Here is a 19,798-nt window from a genome sequence, read left to right as displayed (position 1 = left end):
GGCAGCAACCTGAGTGCGTGGTTTGGCGTCACATGACAATTAAGCATTCCCCCCAAAAATGGGCAACAAGACTACATTTTACAGGGTTAGGGTGTTCAGCATGGCCGGGAATGACGTCTCCAAGGCTGCGTTTAGTTACAAAAGTGTAGGAGGGCAGGTGGAACGGCACCTTTAAAGACCATAAACAGCGAAACGAATGAGGTTTTAGATCCACTAGTTGGATATATATGGAATGGAGGGAAGTTTTTCTTTATTTAGAGGGTGGTAGATAAATGGAACAGCTTCCAAGCAGGAGTGGTAAAAACATGCATGGGATAGACACATGGATCCTGAATCTAAGACGAGGTTAACGACTGATTAAGGTTTGAATCTTTACAGCAGGGAAAATAGGCAACTAGACGGGGGCCGAATGGGGCCGACCTGCCGGCAGATTCTATTTCTTAAACGCTGATGAGCGCCCATTGTGCCAAAATCTCACAACAAGGGAACTGAAATATTTTATTCCAAAAAAATATTGTGTTAGATGTATTAACCCCGTATACGAGTGACTGCGGAGTTACAAGTTTGTTTTTCTTTATCTTGATTTTTTCAGCTAAACACCACGTTAATGGGAACTCGACAGCGGAGCCGTTTCCAGACGGAACGCAAATGGCGATATTTGGTGAGTTTCAAAAAAAAAAAATGAGTCCAACATTCATTTGTGCTTCTGTTTCTTTCCTGCCTCCATCTTTTCTCTTTCTCTCTTTTTTTTTTTTTCTCTTTCCATCCATTTCGGTTTCTCTCCATTTTATTTATTTTCTTTCTTTCTCGTTCTTTCTCACTCATATAGGATAAGAACAGATATCAGTCCTACATTTATTTTAGTTTTCTATACAATTTTAGTATAATAAAAACCTTTATACAGGTCGAAATGTCACGTCTACGTCTTGCTAACACATGTAGAAAGTGAAAGCTACCCCGCCGCAATCCTCTCCACGGAGACACAGGCTCTACACGCGATACTACTCGCAGCACGCTGAGGCATCCTTTGTAAGGAGTGGGGGAGGGGAGGGAACCTTAGGACTGGAAATCCATTACTTCTGCCACATTGAGGCTCAAATCTCAGCTTCCCTGAATTCAATTTTTTTTTATTTTTTTTTTTACATTTCCTATGTGGTTCACTGTGTTGGAAAACATAATACGGGTCCAAAGTCTTAGTAGGGACTCTTAAATGTTTCTTTTTTTTTTTTTTTAGTAAAATAAACCATTTACTACATAATTAACGTGAAAATGTACTTTTTTTTCTCCTTGAATTGAGGGTAAAATTTATTGCCAAATGCGTAACAAAATTAGCAGTTTACGCAATGTTTAAATTCATCGTTAATCTAAATTAGTGACCCCGTTTGCTTTTGTTTTTCTTCTTTTTTTTTTTTTTTTTTTATTTGAAGAAAATAGCGTTAAAAGCCTACCGAGCACACCCCACCGGCGCGAATAAATAAAAGCGGAAGGAGGGTGGACTGCAGCGTCAGACTAATAATGTCAAACAAGCGCCAAATTGAGTTGGTGAGAGACCATATTTAATTTAGAGTAATGAAGGTGGTATAATTGCAGCGGTAGAACGCTCACACTGGGATAATGTTTCCATTTATCACTCGGGAGAAACACGGCGGCCTCCGGGCCTCCCAGGCTGCCCCAGCGTGGCTACAATAAGTCATTGTGCTGCTGATAACGGAGTTATTTCGCCAGATACAACGTATCCCTAATTGTCTTGGCAAAATAACGCCCGCGGCAACAGGTGGAGGCGAGCACAGTTTGAAACGAGAAAACAAAGTTAATCCGGAGAGAAGACGCAGGAGAAGCTGAGAGAGAGATCGGACCGGGTCTCCGGATAAATGAGACCGTTGCAGGTTTTTAAACAGGTTTGGTCCCTTTTTAAGGATAGGAATAGCAGATAACGCAGCGAACGCCGCCGGTCCCTCAGTCGTCGCTTTAGAAACCAGCTCCGTAAAGCAGATTTATTTCATACCTCCCGAGTGTCCCTAGTAAAAGAGAGGGACGGTCACTCCTTGTACCCCAAAATCCCTGATGCCCCTCTTTTCTCCTCTGATGCCCCTCTTTCCTCCCCTGATGCCCCTCTTTTCTAGGAGCTCAGAATGTTTGCTGGGTATGAGGGGATCGCAGGGTTCTACAGCCCTAAAAGCCCCGATAATGTCTATAGAAACCGCAGGAAACGGCTTTATAAATGAAACGGGGGAAATAAAACCCATTATTCTTCTAAAGGATTTACCTTTACATAAATTTAGAATTAAAAAAAATGACATAAAACACCTCGTTAAAGGCCCCGTGGCCAGCTGTGTCTCCAGTGCATGGACTGGTGTTTAGAGATTAAATAAGCCGTATATATATGTGTTAGAATCCGTGGGAGCAGCCATTCTAACTTCATGGTTGTTTGTCTTCATTCAGTTATCTTCCCCTATTGTTAAGTTGCTGATTGTTGTTGATTGGTTAAGGCGGCCCTTGTAAGGGATGCAGAACCAATCAACAATCAGCAACTTAATAGGCAGAAATAATCCTGCAGATGGCAATTTATATTCAAAAGGTTTTTTTTTGCATTCTTTCTCTCTTTTCTCCCTCTCTCCATTTTTTCTTTTTTTTTTTTTTCTCTCGCTCTTTTTTTCCTCTCTCTCTCTCTCTCTCCCCCCCATTTTGTTTTTTCTTTCTCTCTTTCTTTCTCACGCTGTTTCTCTCCCTCTCTCATTTCAACATATGGGATAAGAGCAGATGTCAAGAATATCCAAGCAAGAGAATGTTGGGAGTGTTAAGAAGGCTTTTAAAAGTTAAGAATGCCTAGGGGCCCATAGTATGTAATGTTTCTCCCGCTTTATACAGCTTCTAACTCGGTTGCTGAAATCAGTGGGAAAACACTTAGTTTCCTCTTTGAATTCCGTCTTCCATAAAAAAAAATAATAAAAAAAAAAAAAAATACCCCATTAACTCGGCAACATTCATAGATCTGAGTATTGTAATTATCCGTAAAAAGGCAATCAGTCTGAGTCGATTCACCAAGGTCACCGGAACGACGCGTAATTAGTTTAATTATTACCCAGCGCTCAATAATACGCTAAGGTTTAAAATGTAACGCTAAATTAAAAATGGTGCCGTCAGTAGAAACGATTGTTTTGTGATTTTATGTAAGTTACGCTGTTTAAAAAAACCTGCATTAACTTTTAGCAGAATCGCTTGCTGTGATCCGTCTACGCCTCTGCCTGGAAACGCCAGCAATCTTGGTATATTCTATAAATGATTATATTTAATTAATTAAATTAATTAATTTAATTAATATTTTTAGAGCTTTTTGATCCAAGGAGAAATCCGATCGCCGTTTTGGAGTCGGGAAGCAATTTTTCCCCCCTTGCTAATTGGCAAAATCCAAAAAACAGCTTAATTGGGTTTTTATTTTTTTTTTTTGCTTTCTTTTGAATTAAAAGCAGGAAGGATCGGTAGAAGCATTGTTTGTAGCGGAATTGGTTTTTATAACCCCCGCCGTTGGTTCTTTGTACGTTGCGTGTTATTACGTATGATCCTGATATGTCTGTGTTCATGGCATGTGCCGTTTGGCCTGGGGTTTTATTTTCTGAGTCTTTATTTGTTTTTGTTTTTCAGGCATGGGCTGCTTTTGGGGAGCAGAAAGGAAGTTCTGGAGACAGAAGGGGGTCTACTCCACCCAGGTGGGATTTGCTGGAGGTTGGACCCCTAACCCTACCTATCAGGAGGTCTGCTCAGGTATGTTACGCTCTGCATGTAAATATGTTGCTTTAGAACATGTGGGGACGTCCCAGGGTTAGCCCCTCGCAGCTCTCCTGCTCCTTTTTAGAGGGGGGTGCGATCAGCGTTAATACCTTAAAGAGCCGATATGTTCTCGGGGGGGGGGGGGGGAGTAGCGTAAACAGACAATGAACTCTTGGCAAACTTACCCACACAACACGGAAGCCGGCATCACAACGGCTTGTTGATATTTGGATGATTGATTAGAGGACTTACAACTCCTCTCCAGAGATAGAAGTCTTTATTTTGTTATGGATTGAGTGCCAGGAGTCAGATAAAAGATTTAGGTGGTAGATAAGGTGAACGGCCCCCCAGCAGAAGCGGTAAAAAAAGGTTCCTGTATAGTATTCACGAGATATGTTTGGGTTGATAGTCTGCTTCATGGAGTAACGGTTGATGTCTCTTTTAGGAAGAACAGGTCACGCCGAAGTGGTCCGAGTTGTCTACTACCCAGAAACCATCAGCTACGAGAAACTGCTGAAGGTCTTTTGGGAGAATCACAACCCGACCCAAGGTAAGCGAGTGAGCCGGTGTTTAGTTATTTCGCTGACGAGCCATTAACCTTGAAGTTACTCCATATGTGATTGCAACGGGCGTGGAGCTGGGATTCTCATAGAGAATGCGTCTGGACGCCAGCATTCTAAAGCGAGTTCCGCATTCCCTCGATTATAAGACAACCCCCCCGAACTTTGCATCTTAACGAAGAAAAAAAAGAGAAAAGGTCTGAATGTAAGACGACCCTATTGGAAAAAGAATCAAAAACACTGATTTTGCTCTTGTTAGGCGCGCGCTCTCTCTCATACTCTCACTCATTGTCTCATACTCTCACTCACTGTCTCATACTCTCACTCACTGTCTCATACTCTCACTCACTGTCTCATACTCTCACTCACTGTCTCATACTCTCACTCACTGTCTCATACTCTCACTCATTGTCTCATACTCTTACTCACTGTCTCATACTCTCACTCTCATACTCTGACTCTCACTCACTCTCTCTCATACTCTCACACTGTCTCCCAATGTCTCCCTACCTTCTCTGCGACCGCTTCCCTGTCCCCGTCTCCTTTTCTCTTTTTGTTCTTCTGTCTTCTATCTTCATCTGCTTCTCCCCGGTGTCAGCGCCATTATCCAGGTACTTCTGCAAAAGGGCGGAGCATACGCTCACACCCTCTCCCCCAATTGGGGGAAAGCGGAGAGGCTGTCCCCCGTGGTGCGTGTCGGGGCCCCACCCCATTTTGGAAGTACTCCGAGATTCCGGATTCTCTGAGAAAGAGAGAGGTGCTGAAAGGATCCTCTCCGCAAAAACAAGACGCTTGGGAGGTATGATTACCGCATCAGTAGGCCTCAGGGCAGCGTAGCACTTAGTGAATACAGCCCTGAAACTCTTATTGCTGTACCGGAAATCTATGGGCTTTATTCACTAAAGTGTGATATGCTGGTAATTTGCTGAGTGTGGCTCATTTCATTGTATTGATTATACATTGTCCCAGCCCGTTATCTTTCCAGAAATAAAAAAAAATGGCCTGTTAGTGATAAATTGGGCGTGGCTTAGTGGTAGCTCCACCCATAGCACCAGCGTTTGCCGGATTCGTTTAAACCTACCAAATATTAGGTGAAATGTTTGACGTGACTCCTACAACTCATGCTTTAGTGAATAAAGCCCAGTGTTAATATAATCTCTTTCTATACATATACCGGCTAAGCATGATGGGAGCTGACATTACAATATTGCATTTGATTATAATTTAGCTGCCGAAAAGCATTCAGAATTATAGTTTCGGAGAATTTTTAGCAGAAGACGCTTTCCGCGGCTGGCAGTGCTGAAAGAATCCATCATCTGCATATAATTAGACAGTCGGAATCTCATTGTATCGCTAACGAGCAGATGTGTCTTCCACCAGCGACGGAACAGCTGCATGCGAGTGAAGAGCTGCCGCATCTCAACATACAATTAAAGCCTCAGAAAAAACCCAGAACGGAGGCATGTTGCCATCCGGTAACGGCAGCCCGTCCGTTAACGGCAGCGCAATGAGTTAGGGGGGGTCTGTGTCTTTTATCGCTCCACATGCACGCTCTCCGACACTCCGAGTGAAAGGAGAGCTGGATCGTGCTAAGGCTCCTGTTTCACCAAACATTGGGTAACGTCTTCTCCTGAAATGTATTCGTCACTGCAAGTCTCATCAACCTCAGCCAGGGCTCAGTTCATGAACATACATGTGTTTTTGGGAGGGAAAGCATTAAAAGCAATGAGTGCGTTTGCTGAAGATTCCCTCTGATTTATTCTAGCTTTCAACGCTCACTAACCCGCCTATTCCGAGGAGCTTACAATCTATCCCGTTAACACACCCAACCTGCATCCTGAAGAAGCCAACCGTCCTCCCCACGTTTGAAATCTCGACACCACTGACCTCTCCACATCCCTCTCGCTCCAATCAAATCATCCTCACCCAAGCAGCCCCTCTCCTTCTGTCCCATCCCCCCCTCTACCCCCTAATAGATTGTAAGCTCAGAAGATCACGGCCCTCTTCTCCTTTTCACCGTCCCCTATTGTAATCGCGCTGCAGCATTCGCTGTAAATATAACGAGGCCGGGGTATTTAGTATCTGTTTTAAAGTATACAGCGTCCTGTGCCTATCGTGTCTTCCTGAGTAGCTCAAAAAGCAGAAGGGGGGAAGGGGGTACGAGAATCTCTCTGGAGAGCCCCCTTAATCTCCGAGATGGAATTGGGGGGGAGAAGGGTCAGCGAGATTGTACAGACATCCATCATTGTTGTGTGGAGTGACAAGCTTTATTGCCATTGTCTAGACATCCAATTATATTCATATAAAAAGGCTGGCGTTCGCCATTATTACTGTATAGACCCCTAACATCATATATCATACGTACATCTAATTGTACATAATGCCAACGTCATTCTGTGGAATATACATCTAACATGGAACCTGTATAACCTCAATGTATTGTTCTACTTAATGCATTCTGGAATATGGTTCCGATATTGGTGCAGTTAAGTGACCTAGAACGTGTCGATGGTAACATTTCTATTTTCAGAGACGTCCCCAAATGATGTCATAAATTTAGCTTATGATGCGTGTTTGTTGCAGAATCATTTGATTTTCATTGCCAGAACTGACATATAGGATTCGGTATTAATAAAAGTAAAGTTATGCACTTGGGAGTAAAACTGTGCAGCTGATTACGGGCTACACGGGGCCGGCACTCGATGACTCCAAACGGCTTCTATCGATTTGAATGTCCGTAGGAGGTCCTTGCAGAAGAAGAGATCTCCCCGCAGACAGAGCAGATAGTTCAAGGCCTCTTGTTATGTTTTGAGGTCATGCCTCCGTCATGGAGAGAGATGTTCCTAACAGTAAGAGTTGCAAAGCTCTAGAATGCACTACCTGTGGAGGTGATGGCTTCGTGTTCCATGGAGACTATTCATAAACGTGATTGCTTTTTGGTGAGAAAGGTACCAAGAGGTGGACATAATAATTTAAAAGTTGTTGGTCCGGGGGTCTCAGTGACCACCCATGTGAAGTGGTATCATTTTTACCCCATTCTGAGCAAAATTGGCACTATTGTGTATAGGTGGACCTAATAGACATTTTGTTTACTACGTAATTACTCTTCATCAGCAAGTCCCAATACAACAATCCATGCGCAGAAATGGGTATTCGGTATTTATTTGGGGATTCCAGTGAGCTGGAAATGATTCCGTCCCAAATGGGGCAGCTTCCCTCGTTTACGCCATTAAGTCATTTCAACCATCACTGGCTCCTTGCACTGATCCTTCTTCAGGACTCGGTAAAAGTCTGGGTTTGATGAGTCCGAGCGCGTCGGTCATGTTTGTGGCCGTTGTGCCTCCTTTCCAGGAGAATTACGTTAGGAAGGTGGCCGGCCGTAGGATGCTGGATCTAAAGCCACGATTCTCCCAGAAATAAGAAAATCTTTCATGCAGAAATAGCTAAATAGCCATAAATTAATTAAAAAAAATGTTTGATTGTTTGTTTTTTTGTTTTAGAAGAAAATAAAGTGTTTTATTGTCCTTTAAATGCAGTGTTGATTTTTGAATAGTGAAACAATAAGATTTGGGTTAAAACTGGTTGTTTTTAGGTTTGCTGCACTCAGGAGGCTTCATCTCCCTCTCTGAAACGCGCTACGATCGCCTGGACTGCGTAACGTTCTATATGTATCTCAGATCTTGGGTTATTGTAACGTTCTATATGTATCTCAGATCTTGGGTTATTGTAACATTCTATATGTATATATCGCAAATGACCCTCAAGCAGCCCGCTGCCCAATCCACCAATCGCTGGCAAAGGATTCAGCCCCCACTTGACAAAAACATGCCATTGACCCACATGATTTAAATCTGGGCTACCAGGGGCAGGGCAGGCGCTGGCAGGGGGAGCATGGCCCCATGAGGCTACTCTGAGTTGGTGATGCCGTCCCATTAAAAGCTTTTTTTCTCTGTCTAACTTGCAATTTCATGTTTAGCCACCAGAGTGTTTAGTATAATAAGCTAGCATTTGCACCCTGAAAGTTGCCGGTCCACCTCAGCTCCTCCATCACTGCTCCTCCCATCACTGCTCCTCCGTCACTGTTCCCCCTGTCACTGCTCCCCCCCGTCACTGCTCCTCCATCACTGCTGCCCCAATCACTGATCCCCCCATCACTGCTCCTCCCATCACTGCACCTCCCATCACTGCACCTCCCATCACTGCACCTCCCATCACTGCACCTCCCATCACTGCTCCTCCCATCACTGCTCCTCCCATCACTGCACCTCCCATTACTGCACCTCCCATCACTGCTCCTCCCATCACTGCTCCTCCCATCACTGCTCCTCCCATCACTGCTCCCCCATCACTGCACCTCCCATCACTGCTCCTCCCATCACTGCTCCTCCCATCACTGCCCCTCCGTCACTGCTCCCCCTGGTCCAAACGTAAACTTACAGTAACTCAGCCTGGGTCCGAACCCTTCCAGCCCTGCTACCCCCCAAAACCAGTCTTCACAAACTGCGATTAAATGGCTCTCTTACAATAACGGACACCAATTTATTCGAATAGAAACAGAAGTTCCCCCTCCTTACTGTATAGAACCCCCTACTGTTCCCACCAGAAGAACCGATCCACGTCTCTGCTCTCCGGGGCCGTAATACCTGCCTTGAAAAAAGGTCACCTAGCAATCTGTTTCAGTAACGTTTCCAACCCCCCCCCCCCAATTTAAATGCCCTTCTCTAAAGGGGCCAGATCTGCTCTTACTACCTGGGGAGACTTTAAATGGAATCAACCAGAGGTGAAAGACGACAATTTCCAAACCCCTCTTTTTGTTGAGTTTCCCAGTTTCCATGGTATTAGAACTTTATGTATTGCTTTACTCACCGATCGCGCCAAGAATAAGCGTAGCGGGCGACAGTAATGCTTTACAATTTATTTTAGACCTGGTGACATTCACCACGAGCAGTAATGACGAAATGTATTAACTCTTCCTCCCTCTATATACAGTAATAACCCCCCAGCGCTGTATACAGTAATAACCCCCCAGCGCTGTATACAGTAATATAACCCCCAGCACTGTATACAGTAATATAACCCCCAGCGCTGTATACAGTAATATAACCCCAGCGCTGTATACAGTAATATAACCCCCCAGCGCTGTATACAGTAATATAACTCCCAGCGCTGTATACAGTAATATAACCCCCCAGCGCTGTATACAGTAATACAACCCCCCAGCGCAGTATACAGTAATATAACCCCCAGCGCTGTATACAGTAATATAACCCCCCAGCGCTGTATACAGTAATATAACCCCCCAGCTCTGTATACAGTAATATAACCTCCCAGCGCTGTATACAGTAATATAACCCCCAGCTCTGTATACAGTAATATAACCCCCCAGCGCTGTATACAGTAATATAACCCCCCCGCCCTGTATACAGTAATATAACCCCCCCAGTGCTGTATACAGTAATATAACCCCCAGCGCTGTATACAGTAATATAACCCCCAGCGCTGTATACAGTAATATAACCCCCCAGCGCTGTATACAGTAATATAACCCCCCAGCGCTGTATACAGTAATATAACCCCCCAGCGCTGTATACAGTAATATAACCCCCCAGCGCTGTATACAGTAATATAACCCCCAGCGCTGTATACAGTAATATAACCCCCCAGCGCTGTATACAGTAATATAACCCCCCAGCGCTGTATCCAGTATTTTTGGGATAGAAATAAATGTACTTTTTTTTGCTTTAATATAATCAGAGGCTGTATTTCATTCGTCTGTATAGTCTGTATAGTTTTCGTAGGTTGGTTCCTCCAGTTCTTCGTAGGATTAAAACTAAACGTTGCTACGTCTGCTTCAGTTTCCCTTAATACAGCGTTCTAAAACCACGATCGGATCGCCGGTACGTCCGCCATGTTTAGCAGAAAACTCATCCCCCCCCCCGCGGGTTTGAGGAAAATTCTGTGAAATTTAGACTACAAGGACCAGCGATATCTGAGATTCCAAATGTTCTTGGAGCGTCTTCTAAATGTGAAGTTTCATATAAGTTCTCTGACCCAACCTCACGTGGTCAACTCCGAGAACCTCGGCTGAGGATAGTGTGTGTGTGTTCTGTAAAGGTATATTAACGAATGGTATACTCCTTAATGCCGTATTGCCTGTACGTCACCTTATCTAGCCAAGGGTGCTCCAAAACCTTTAAGAGATAAATGTAACACTCAGGCAATTGTTCTGCTTTCAAATTATTCCTCCCCAAGGGTCTGAACTGGTTAAATTTGTCAGATTTGGAGATGGGATCAGTGGGCCGTGACATCATTTATCATACTTTACCAGTGATTAGGAGCAGGCTTTAGAATTTGTAAAAAAAAAAGGTCAAAAAGCTTAACTGCTGTTTTATAAAATACCGCATTTCCAAAGTATGACTATGACATCATTTTTCAAGAAAGGTTCTCATAACGGACACCTAACCCGTTTGTCCTTTGCACGGACCCGTCTGATACACCTGTTTGAAACAAATCACCTGCGTTCCATATTTTCGCACGTAGAATTTCCTGTTTATTTAAATTCTATATTTGAAAAAAAAATTATATATTTTACCAAATACACATCCTTTTTTTTCATGGATACAAATAACGTGTCCATAGCGTGTAAAATACGATTTATCTTCACTAGAATTCTCGCCCCGATAATCTAGTAAAGAGAAGATTAAGACCGTTTTATAAATGAAAAGGAAAAAACTATCCCTCCCCCCCCCCCCCAAATCCTAGATTTTTACAGATTTATACACTAAAAAAAAAAACCTTCTTATGATTCCCATTAACCTGCAAACACTATTTACACAGCTTAAGTATTTTTATATGTAACGTAAGCACGTTTTACTTTACTGAGAGGGTTGTAGATAAGTGGAACAGCCTCCCAGCAGAAGTGTTAGAGGGTAATACAGTGAGGGGATTTGAACAGGCATGGCATAGGCATCCTGAGCCGAAGATGTGAAGTGTTCTTGGTCCAGTCCCTGCTTTGACTCCCGTCCCGTCTATTCCCCATTGATCGCGGGTGCTGATGGGTTGCTTTTAGGAAAGAGATAAGGCCGGCCCTTGGGTTTTAGCGCCCCCTACGGCATGGATTTATCTTGGCGCTGGCGCTGGGGTCCCTCCACTTTGCACCCAAAGTTGCCGATATGGATCGAGAAAGGGGTCCCGCTGTCATTGACCACACAGTGGCGTGATGGGGTGTATATATATATATATATATATAATATATATATACGCATGTAAGTGAAATAAGCGTTTATTCTTTCAGGAATGCGGCAGGGAAATGATGTCGGCACGATGTATCGCTCTGCCATCTACACCTACGCTGAGGAACAGACCGACGTGGCCTTAAGATCCAAAGAAGAATACCAGAAGGTAGGACGATGCTCATGGGCTTCTACGTGCTGCGCAACAATGGGTCGGTTCACTCGTCAGAAATCAGTGTGAATTTAACCCAAATATTAGAAAATTTACGTTTTATTACGGGAATTCTAGTACAGAATCTGGAAAAACTCCATCCTAATGTTACTAGAATACGTGGATAGGATGGGCAGTAGCCGTTTGAAACCCAGGGGTGCAAGGTAGGCATCGCTAATAATTTCGGGATCCAAGGGTTAAACCAGATTGATATTTTTTTTTGGACTTTCTTTTTATCAAGCTTAATGTTCTGTCAATTACAGATTTTTTTTTCAAAACAACATATTTCAGACAATATATATATTTAGATATTTATTTTTTTGTGTGGATACCATGATTTAGAACGTTTCCCCGTTACTGCGGAGCTATTTAAAGGAACATTACCCAATAAATAAATGTACAAAAAAAAAGGTACGTTCGTCCCTTTTTCTCCGTCTGTCCGCTACCCAAAGGTTAAGCGGATCAGCGCCTCGCAGTCGGTCGCGTTAAAGGGATGCTCTGCGGCACCGCAGTCTCGTTAATGCCCTTCGCAGGCTCCCGGGATCGATAGCGGCTCATTCATCGAAGGACAATTTAATTATCACGACCGTTCGCCAAAAAAACGCGGGCTTTGTTGTTCGGATGAGCCACGTCTCGGCAGAGATAAACGAGGGGCTTATCCTGCTGCAGAGGTGCAGCGATGCGCCGACACATCAGTCCTCTGCTCGTTTGTTTGATGCGGGAGAGTTAATTAAAAAGATATGGAACTTGGAAATATAATATCTTCTGCCGGCCCTTTAAATATAGTTTTAAAGCGCCCCCCCCCCACTTAAGGTGTCCTCTACCGTATTAAGCAATTAAATCTTAGCAGGTCTTTCACTGTCTATTCTGTCCTCCGATGGTTTCATCACAAATAAAAAAACAAATAAGTATTTTAAAAAGTTTTGTTTTTTTTCCCGCTGTTATGGCAACAGCCTATCAGCGCCTGCTTATATGTCACGTGACAATTACGCATGCCAGGAATTATTATGCGTAAGGTTAATAGCAGATGTATATTTTAAGAAATATTCCATTTAAGACATTTTTTTTTAGGGGGGAATAAATATGTATTTTATCAGCAAATAACGAAATCAAATAATATATATATATATATATATATATATATATTTTTTTAATTAAAAAATACTTTTAAGGGCTGCAAAATATGCAGTTCATGGCATTATTTACATTTTTTTATGTTATATTTGCCGTTTCCAACAATCTTTAATATTATACTTTATCTGTGAATCTTGTCGTCTCGATATTTTCCGCGTAAAACCGAAAATATCTACAATTCGAGAGTAAAGGTTACGGTCGTGCCCGTGACACATCGTTCGCGATTCACTGTCTGCCTCTGCCCATTGGCATTGCAATTGTACGTTTATGTTCTTAAAAAAAACAAAACCTATAATAAATAATAAAAAATCTACAGGCAATTTCAGCAAACCTCGTTTTCTTTTTACTTTATTATTTTTTTTTTTATATATATTTTTTTATCTCTTAAGATTAACAGATTTATGATTCCACTCCGTAACTAAACTGTGATAAAAGTGCGTGAATTAGCGTTTCCTAGAATCGTGCCACGAGAGTCAGAGGGGCCAAAAACCCAATAAGCTTCGCTAAAGTGAATAAAAGCCGTATTTGGGGTCCAGTCGGTGGAAATAAAAGGAAAACGGCAGAATAATTGCACGTTTTCTAATCAAAAACTTGCCACAGCGATGGGCAGCTGGCGGCAGAGAGCGCCAACGCGGCGACATATATCCTCTACACGGGGGACCTGCCTGCCTGCTGGTTACAGGACGCACCCTCGTGGTATGGTCCCATTTTAAAGAACATTACAGTTTTTTAAAGAAAAATACATAAAACAGTATTTTCCCCTCTCCGCCCCCCTGATTGGAGCAACGAGGAGGAGCGGCTGTCCGCATAGTGCGGAGGCCTGGTCAACGGAGCTGATACCGGGGAGAAGCGGATGAAGAAAGAAGACAAAAGAACAAGAAGAGGCGAGAGGAACTGCGGGAAAGGAGATAAAGGACACAGAAGCCGTATCTCTCGTTATTTTTTCTGTTGAGGAAGAATGACCCAAAAGACCTGAAATCCTAAAAATTGGCTGTGGGTGAATCCTGTATACCCCAAGATCCTCTTGGCTTTAAAGGAACATTCCAGCCCTGTTTTCATGGTAAATGCATTGTTTAGTTTCTGTCTCGTTTCTCCCCTCCCTGGACTTCATTTACTGAAAGCAGGAAGTGTACAGGAAGTGTACTTAAGTACACTTCCTGTACATGCTCCGTAGGGCACCCACTGAAGTGAATGGGTGCTAAGCTCCTGTTAAAAATGCATGTATGCTAACAAAAGGACATGTACAGTAGGTTACTTAGACCTTGTGAAGAGGGTATTACAGGGATGAATACATGAGGAATGGAGGCCTCTGTCCTGCAAAGCTTACAGTCTATCTATCACATTCCTTTCAGAGATGGGCTGGACTCATCAGTCGTTGGTCTCGTCATAGATTCAGGAGCCATATCCCTATCCCATGCATGTTTAATACCCTCACTGTATTACCCTCTACCACTTCTGCCGGGAGGCTGTTCTACCACCCTCTTTGTAAAATAAAATGAGGCATTGTATATATTTTTTTTAGTCGTGATTATTTGTCATATTTTTAAGATAAAACTAATAAAATATTTCGCCTCTAGGAGATATTTGGCAATCAGCCCAAGTAGCATTATGGGGAGGAATAAGGATTTTTTTACTCATGAAATTGCCTTAAAACCTGTTCCTAAACCATGCCTGACAGATGGCTTTACTCATCTGGTGCGGCAGGCGAGACCACAGATCATTCTCCGCATAATTCCTCGAGGGGACGTGACCTTCGTGCATATTAGGCGCGATGACCTTTAACATACCGCCCCCCCCGCCCCCCCCGTAATGTATGGATTGAACTGGAATCCGATTCTGATGAACAGAGACCTTGAATGGAGCGGCGTCGCTCTTGTAGGTTTTTCGGTTGGTTAGATATGTCTCGGCTCCCCTAAATGCCTCATTTTTTATGTTACCGTTAATCATTATTTATTGGGTGTTTGAAGGGCTAGTAATTAGTAAATCACGACTAACGCAGTACATCTTATTACAGGGGGGGGAGGAATCCAATCCAGTCTCGTAGCCGACTTTGTCTCGGATATGTTTACTTGGCCGCCCCCTAGTGGAGCGCAGGTATCACTGCAGAATCGTGCTGCACAAAAGGGGACAAAGGAATTCTGCTGACGGCTGGATGTCGAATGTTTTAATGAACGAAAATCTTTAATACTGCGGCTTTTCTTTGTTTTTCACACAATCCCGGTAAAAATGCTGGCTCCCCCCCCGTGTTAGAATTATTTGAACATTAAAGTCTTTTTGTGTACCGCATCGACAGATCCTGTACCCGTGTAACATCAGGGAGCAGTCATTATCTCCTGTAATCTCTTTAAATATCATTACAAGATGTGCTCCAAGGGGCCGCGCCGTAGAAACCCGCCGGTATTCATTTTTGTTTGGCTCTGGAAGAAGGTTTCGGATACATAGAAAAAAGAAATAGAATCCGAAGGCAGGAAGCTATCTGTCCATCCCATTGTTCTACCTGCTGAGGACATCAAACCTTATTCGGCCCTTGGCCATGCTCAGGGTAGCCTGATTAAATCTCCCACTGTATTAACGTCTACCCCTTCTGCTGGAAGATCGTTCCATGTATCTACCACCCTCTCTGTGTAGAAGGTGCCATTTGTGATGTTGGAACCTACTTTGAGTCATTAGAACTGATCCATGGCCGGTGGTCACGTCGCATCCCTCCTACCCACGAATATGGGCTTTGGAAATAAAAGGCTATGAAAGAGACGTATCCACCAGACCGGGGCATTACCGCCAACTGCGGGCATCCACCACGTTATGTCTCAACAGAGAGCTTTATCTCAACCGAGGTTGGAGTGATTCCTAAACCGATGCAAACTCTGGAGATACGGAATATTTTCTATCTGTAGGTAAATTCCTGGCCTATTTTGTAAGTGTTTGCAGTTCACCTGATGCCCCATGGTGGGTGAAACAGCCCTTTATATCACAACTATTAGACGTGCAAATGGGCCAAAAACATTCCATTGGTTCATTTTTGGCCCCTTTGTTTTCGGCAATGAATTACTTTTCCTGCGCATTCAGGTCGATGAAAACGGGGGGCATTTTTAATTCGTGAACGGAATTCGGGGGCCCCATTCACGCTCACTCATTCTTACACTCTCATTCTCGTTCACTTTCTCTCTTTGTAGCTCTGCTCTGTGTGATTGGTAAATTTAACAAAAAAAATGAAATAAATAATAATTAAAAAAAAAGCCCCCTCTGGCAGGCTCATAAAATTTACAGAGAGGAAGTTTTAAAACTGAAATATTTATAGGGCGCGTTTTAATTATGGATCGTCTGCAGGTCTGCAGGAGTCACTTAGGCAGTTTTTTCGGTCGAACGTAGACCTGGCCCTCCGTGTCCTTACGGCAAGAGAATAAATGGACCGATAAATGCGTTAACAAGGCAGACGTCTGCTTGGTAAAGAGAAATGGCGCGTTAAGATTACGGGTTTGGCGTAAAAAATAAATAAATAAAAAAAAAAAATGGGACTGTAGAATGTGCGATATGTGCGGCTCGGAGGAGAGAAGACAGAGGGGGAGGGGGAGACATTTAAATACATAATGGGCTTAATAAAGCACAGGAGGGACGTTTATTCCAAAGGGGTTGAAAAATTACAACAAGAGACCGGAATCTAACCCTAGAGGGTCCGAGGATTAGATGGAATGTAAGGAAGCTTTACTTTACTGAGAGGGTTGTAGATAAGTGGAACAGCCTCCCGGCAGAAGTGGTAGAGGGTAATACAGTGAGGGAAACACGCATTGTATAGGCATACGGCTCCTGAATCTGAGTGTCTTTTTTTAAAATCAGAATGACTTTAAGATTATTCTTGTCAGTTTAAATTTGACTGTATAAGTGCGATATTTAAATTTTTATGATATTTCCATATATGGTGAATTGCCGCAAAAGTTTTTCTTTAAAACAGGTGCATGTCAAGATATATTATTTGGGGGGGGGGTTCCCCCCATTATATAAAACACATTCAGAAATGTAAGTATAATTCACATGTAAACTGAACTTGATATATTGTTCCAATTCAAATTCCTCCATCAAGCGCTGGTAGCCGTCAGAGTGATTAATGCTCAATTTAATCGCAGTCCAGCAAATTCAACCCGCAATATGTTTTTTGGTGCCAAGTTATCCATTTATAGCAATTAGCAGAAATAATCCATCAATTTCTGCGATGACAGCCCCACCTCAAACCGCCCAGTATTTGAAATGACCATATAAGGGTGATCTTGTCTGAGGGGTGTGTCCTCACCAGGAAGTAGGAAGTGTGTCTCCGCACTGGCTTATAACAGCAGAGGATACGGGACGGATGACACCAATTCCTCATGAAGTCACATCACAAAAACATTTCTTTTATAAAGATCTTCTTTAGGGATATTTTTATATCATTTTTATCACTTTGATCTTTTAACCTCTAAAAACCCAGATCCCTGACAGCATCTCACAAAATCTAACGTAATAAGGAGCTTTTTCCTCTCAAACTGCCTTTTTTATGATTTTATTTTTTAAATGATGAATTATTATTTTATTTCTTGCAAACCAAATATCCCCGACTGCCATAAGTGTCAGAATGTTGTCCAAATCTCCAAAGTTCCGTCTTTTGATACGAATAGAACAAAAAGCTTGTGTCTTTCTGAAAGGCGATGGCGCTCAGGGAGGTAACATGAAAAACCCACATCTCTCCGTTTGTTCCCTGAAGAGATCCGGGACCAGCTGAGAGAAGCGTAAGCTCCTTGAAACGCTCAGATCTTCCTTTCAGGTTTTAATAACAATTCCGCTCTCTCCTTGTTTCGGCGTCGCTCTCAGTCCTCTCGAGTGCTTCTTCTTCTCCCCCCCATCCGCCATTTCCCCAGTCACGACTAATTCACTCCGTCTCTTGCCACGTCTGCTCAGATGTGTCGTAAGATCATCCAGTTTCCATGGCAGCCCAAGAAAAGCCTCACACTCGGCTTATAGCGGGGATGGAGAGTAAAATGAAAAGCCCGCTGGGGTCAAAGTTCATGCCCCGTGTGTGCGCGTTCGATGCCGCTTCGCAATCATCTGCTCTGCTTGGCGGAACTAAGCATGGATTCCAAATCCCACGTAGCCCTCTTTGGGTGGACATCATGACCTCCGGGTCAAAATATCATTATATTTATATCTTTTGTTTAATATTTTTATATATCTTTTTTTCCAAATAAAGGTTATTTTGCCTGAAAAAATTGGAATTTCTCTTTCTCCAGTAGCTTAAAAAATTCCCTGCAAAATGTTTCCCTGTATTTCCAGCAGTGTGTTCGTACGAAGCATAAGGATCTATAAAGGTGCAATGTCTAGAATGATCCTTTTGAAGAAGAGACCTATGAGGGCTTGAACACTAATAGGACATTTTTCTACCTTGGCCCAAAAAAAAAAGGTATCCCCGACTTCTCAGTCTTCTCTTTGACCTGGTCCATTGCCGTTATTAAAACGCTGCGGATGGGGTAATTCATTTTCCTGGGCATTATAAGCATAAAAAAGGCAAAAAATGTTTAAAATATCAGTGAGCGTATTTTTCTGTCCCTTGGGGCAAATATAACGCTTATTTTTTTTCCTTTTTTTATCTCCTGCTGTTACCGGAGGCTGTTATTGGAGGAGGGGGGTATTTTCCAATTACATGGGGCAAAATGCTGCCGTCGTTAACAAACGATCAGATACATTTTGTACCCCAAAAGACCTCTGGCTTCCGTGTTACGTTCACGTGTGTTCATAGCGCTGAGATACTGAAGAATTACTCATCACGGAGGATCCTACAGCAGAAGAGAGGGGTAAAGAGGCACAGGAATTAAAGGGTTAATGTGGGGCAGGAGGATTCTGATCCATAAATACAGTACGAAGGGGATAACAAAGGAAGGCCGTACGGAGCGTATGTCGGTTAACCATTCGTCTTCTGGGAGTTGGGTACCCTGAATGAACACGACGGCGTCAGCATCCTGCACGTCCTGAGCTTGTCAATGTGAAGAAAAGGGGTTAAAAGTAATTTCCTGCTAAGAAAAAAAATAATAAAATCCCAGGGTTTGTTTTTTTTTGTTTTTTTTTTTTAGTAGGAACCCTTTTGTTAATATCATCGAGCGAACAAAAAATGATTAATGTTAGTATTGTTCACGGGTCAAAAAAAATGCTACGCGCTTCTTTTTTGTCTCATAGCTACAGTGCCACCTAGTGGTCCCACAGAGCATTAACTGCACCTACTCTACCTGCATGTTTGGATATAGATATATATTATATATATATATATATATATATATATATACACAGTGTACACAAGAAATGGCTGTATTCTTACAAATATAACTTGGATAAACCACTGGATTTAAAAATAACCAGACGTTACTAAGCTTTACTCTGACATCCACATTATTATTACTGTTGTACTGTTGTTTTTATATATATATATATACCGTATTTCAGAGGACCTCAACTCTTCTCCTATAAGATAGCAGCCCCCAAAACTAAGGGTTCATCTCAGTAGTCAGATGGGCCCTAATTCCTTCAAATTCTACTCTGATTTAATAAAATCCTTGTTCTTCCTGCTTTATCACAGCTTGAAATCCCTGCTTGAATACAGGTGCCTTCTTACAGAATATCTTCTGTCGTGTCCAGGACCGTTATTAGTACCGTCAGCGGTTAACGACAATAGATTCTTTTTAGGGAATTAAAGGGGTTAATATATAAAGGGTGATTTGACAAATCGGGCACACATTGCCATACATCCCATGCGTCCCAGTTTTTGTGTGCCAGTCCTGAGTTGCTGCTATCCCGCATAGCTGCTCCACTATCTTTTGCATGAGCTCAGTAGGTAGCAGATGTTATTGGTATTCCCATTAATTCTATGTAAATACGTT

The 19,798-nt window shown here is 42.7% G+C and overlaps 1 protein-coding gene across 1 annotated transcript in view; it reads left to right on the top strand.

Moving 5' to 3' along the window:
• The first annotated feature begins 600 nt into the window (after nucleotides 1-600).
• The window catches only part of LOC149274932 (mitochondrial peptide methionine sulfoxide reductase-like), a 42,333-nt gene continuing 23,135 nt past the window's right edge, over nucleotides 601-19,798 (top strand). The window contains exons 1-4 of the mRNA XM_089505091.1: nucleotides 601-661; nucleotides 3,643-3,762; nucleotides 4,214-4,318; nucleotides 11,623-11,729. Coding sequence (XP_089361217.1) covers nucleotides 649-661; nucleotides 3,643-3,762; nucleotides 4,214-4,318; nucleotides 11,623-11,729 — 345 coding nt within the window. The 5' untranslated portion in view covers nucleotides 601-648. The remainder of the gene's footprint in view (nucleotides 662-3,642; nucleotides 3,763-4,213; nucleotides 4,319-11,622; nucleotides 11,730-19,798) is intronic.

Source organism: Sceloporus occidentalis, unplaced genomic scaffold, assembly GCF_023333645.1.
Source record: "Sceloporus occidentalis isolate IW3139 unplaced genomic scaffold, rSceOcc1.0.p SCAF_309, whole genome shotgun sequence".
Classification (NCBI taxonomy): Eukaryota; Metazoa; Chordata; class Lepidosauria; order Squamata; family Phrynosomatidae; genus Sceloporus; species Sceloporus occidentalis.
Note: the sequence above shows the minus strand (reverse complement) of the source record. Positions and strands in the feature narration are given on the sequence as shown.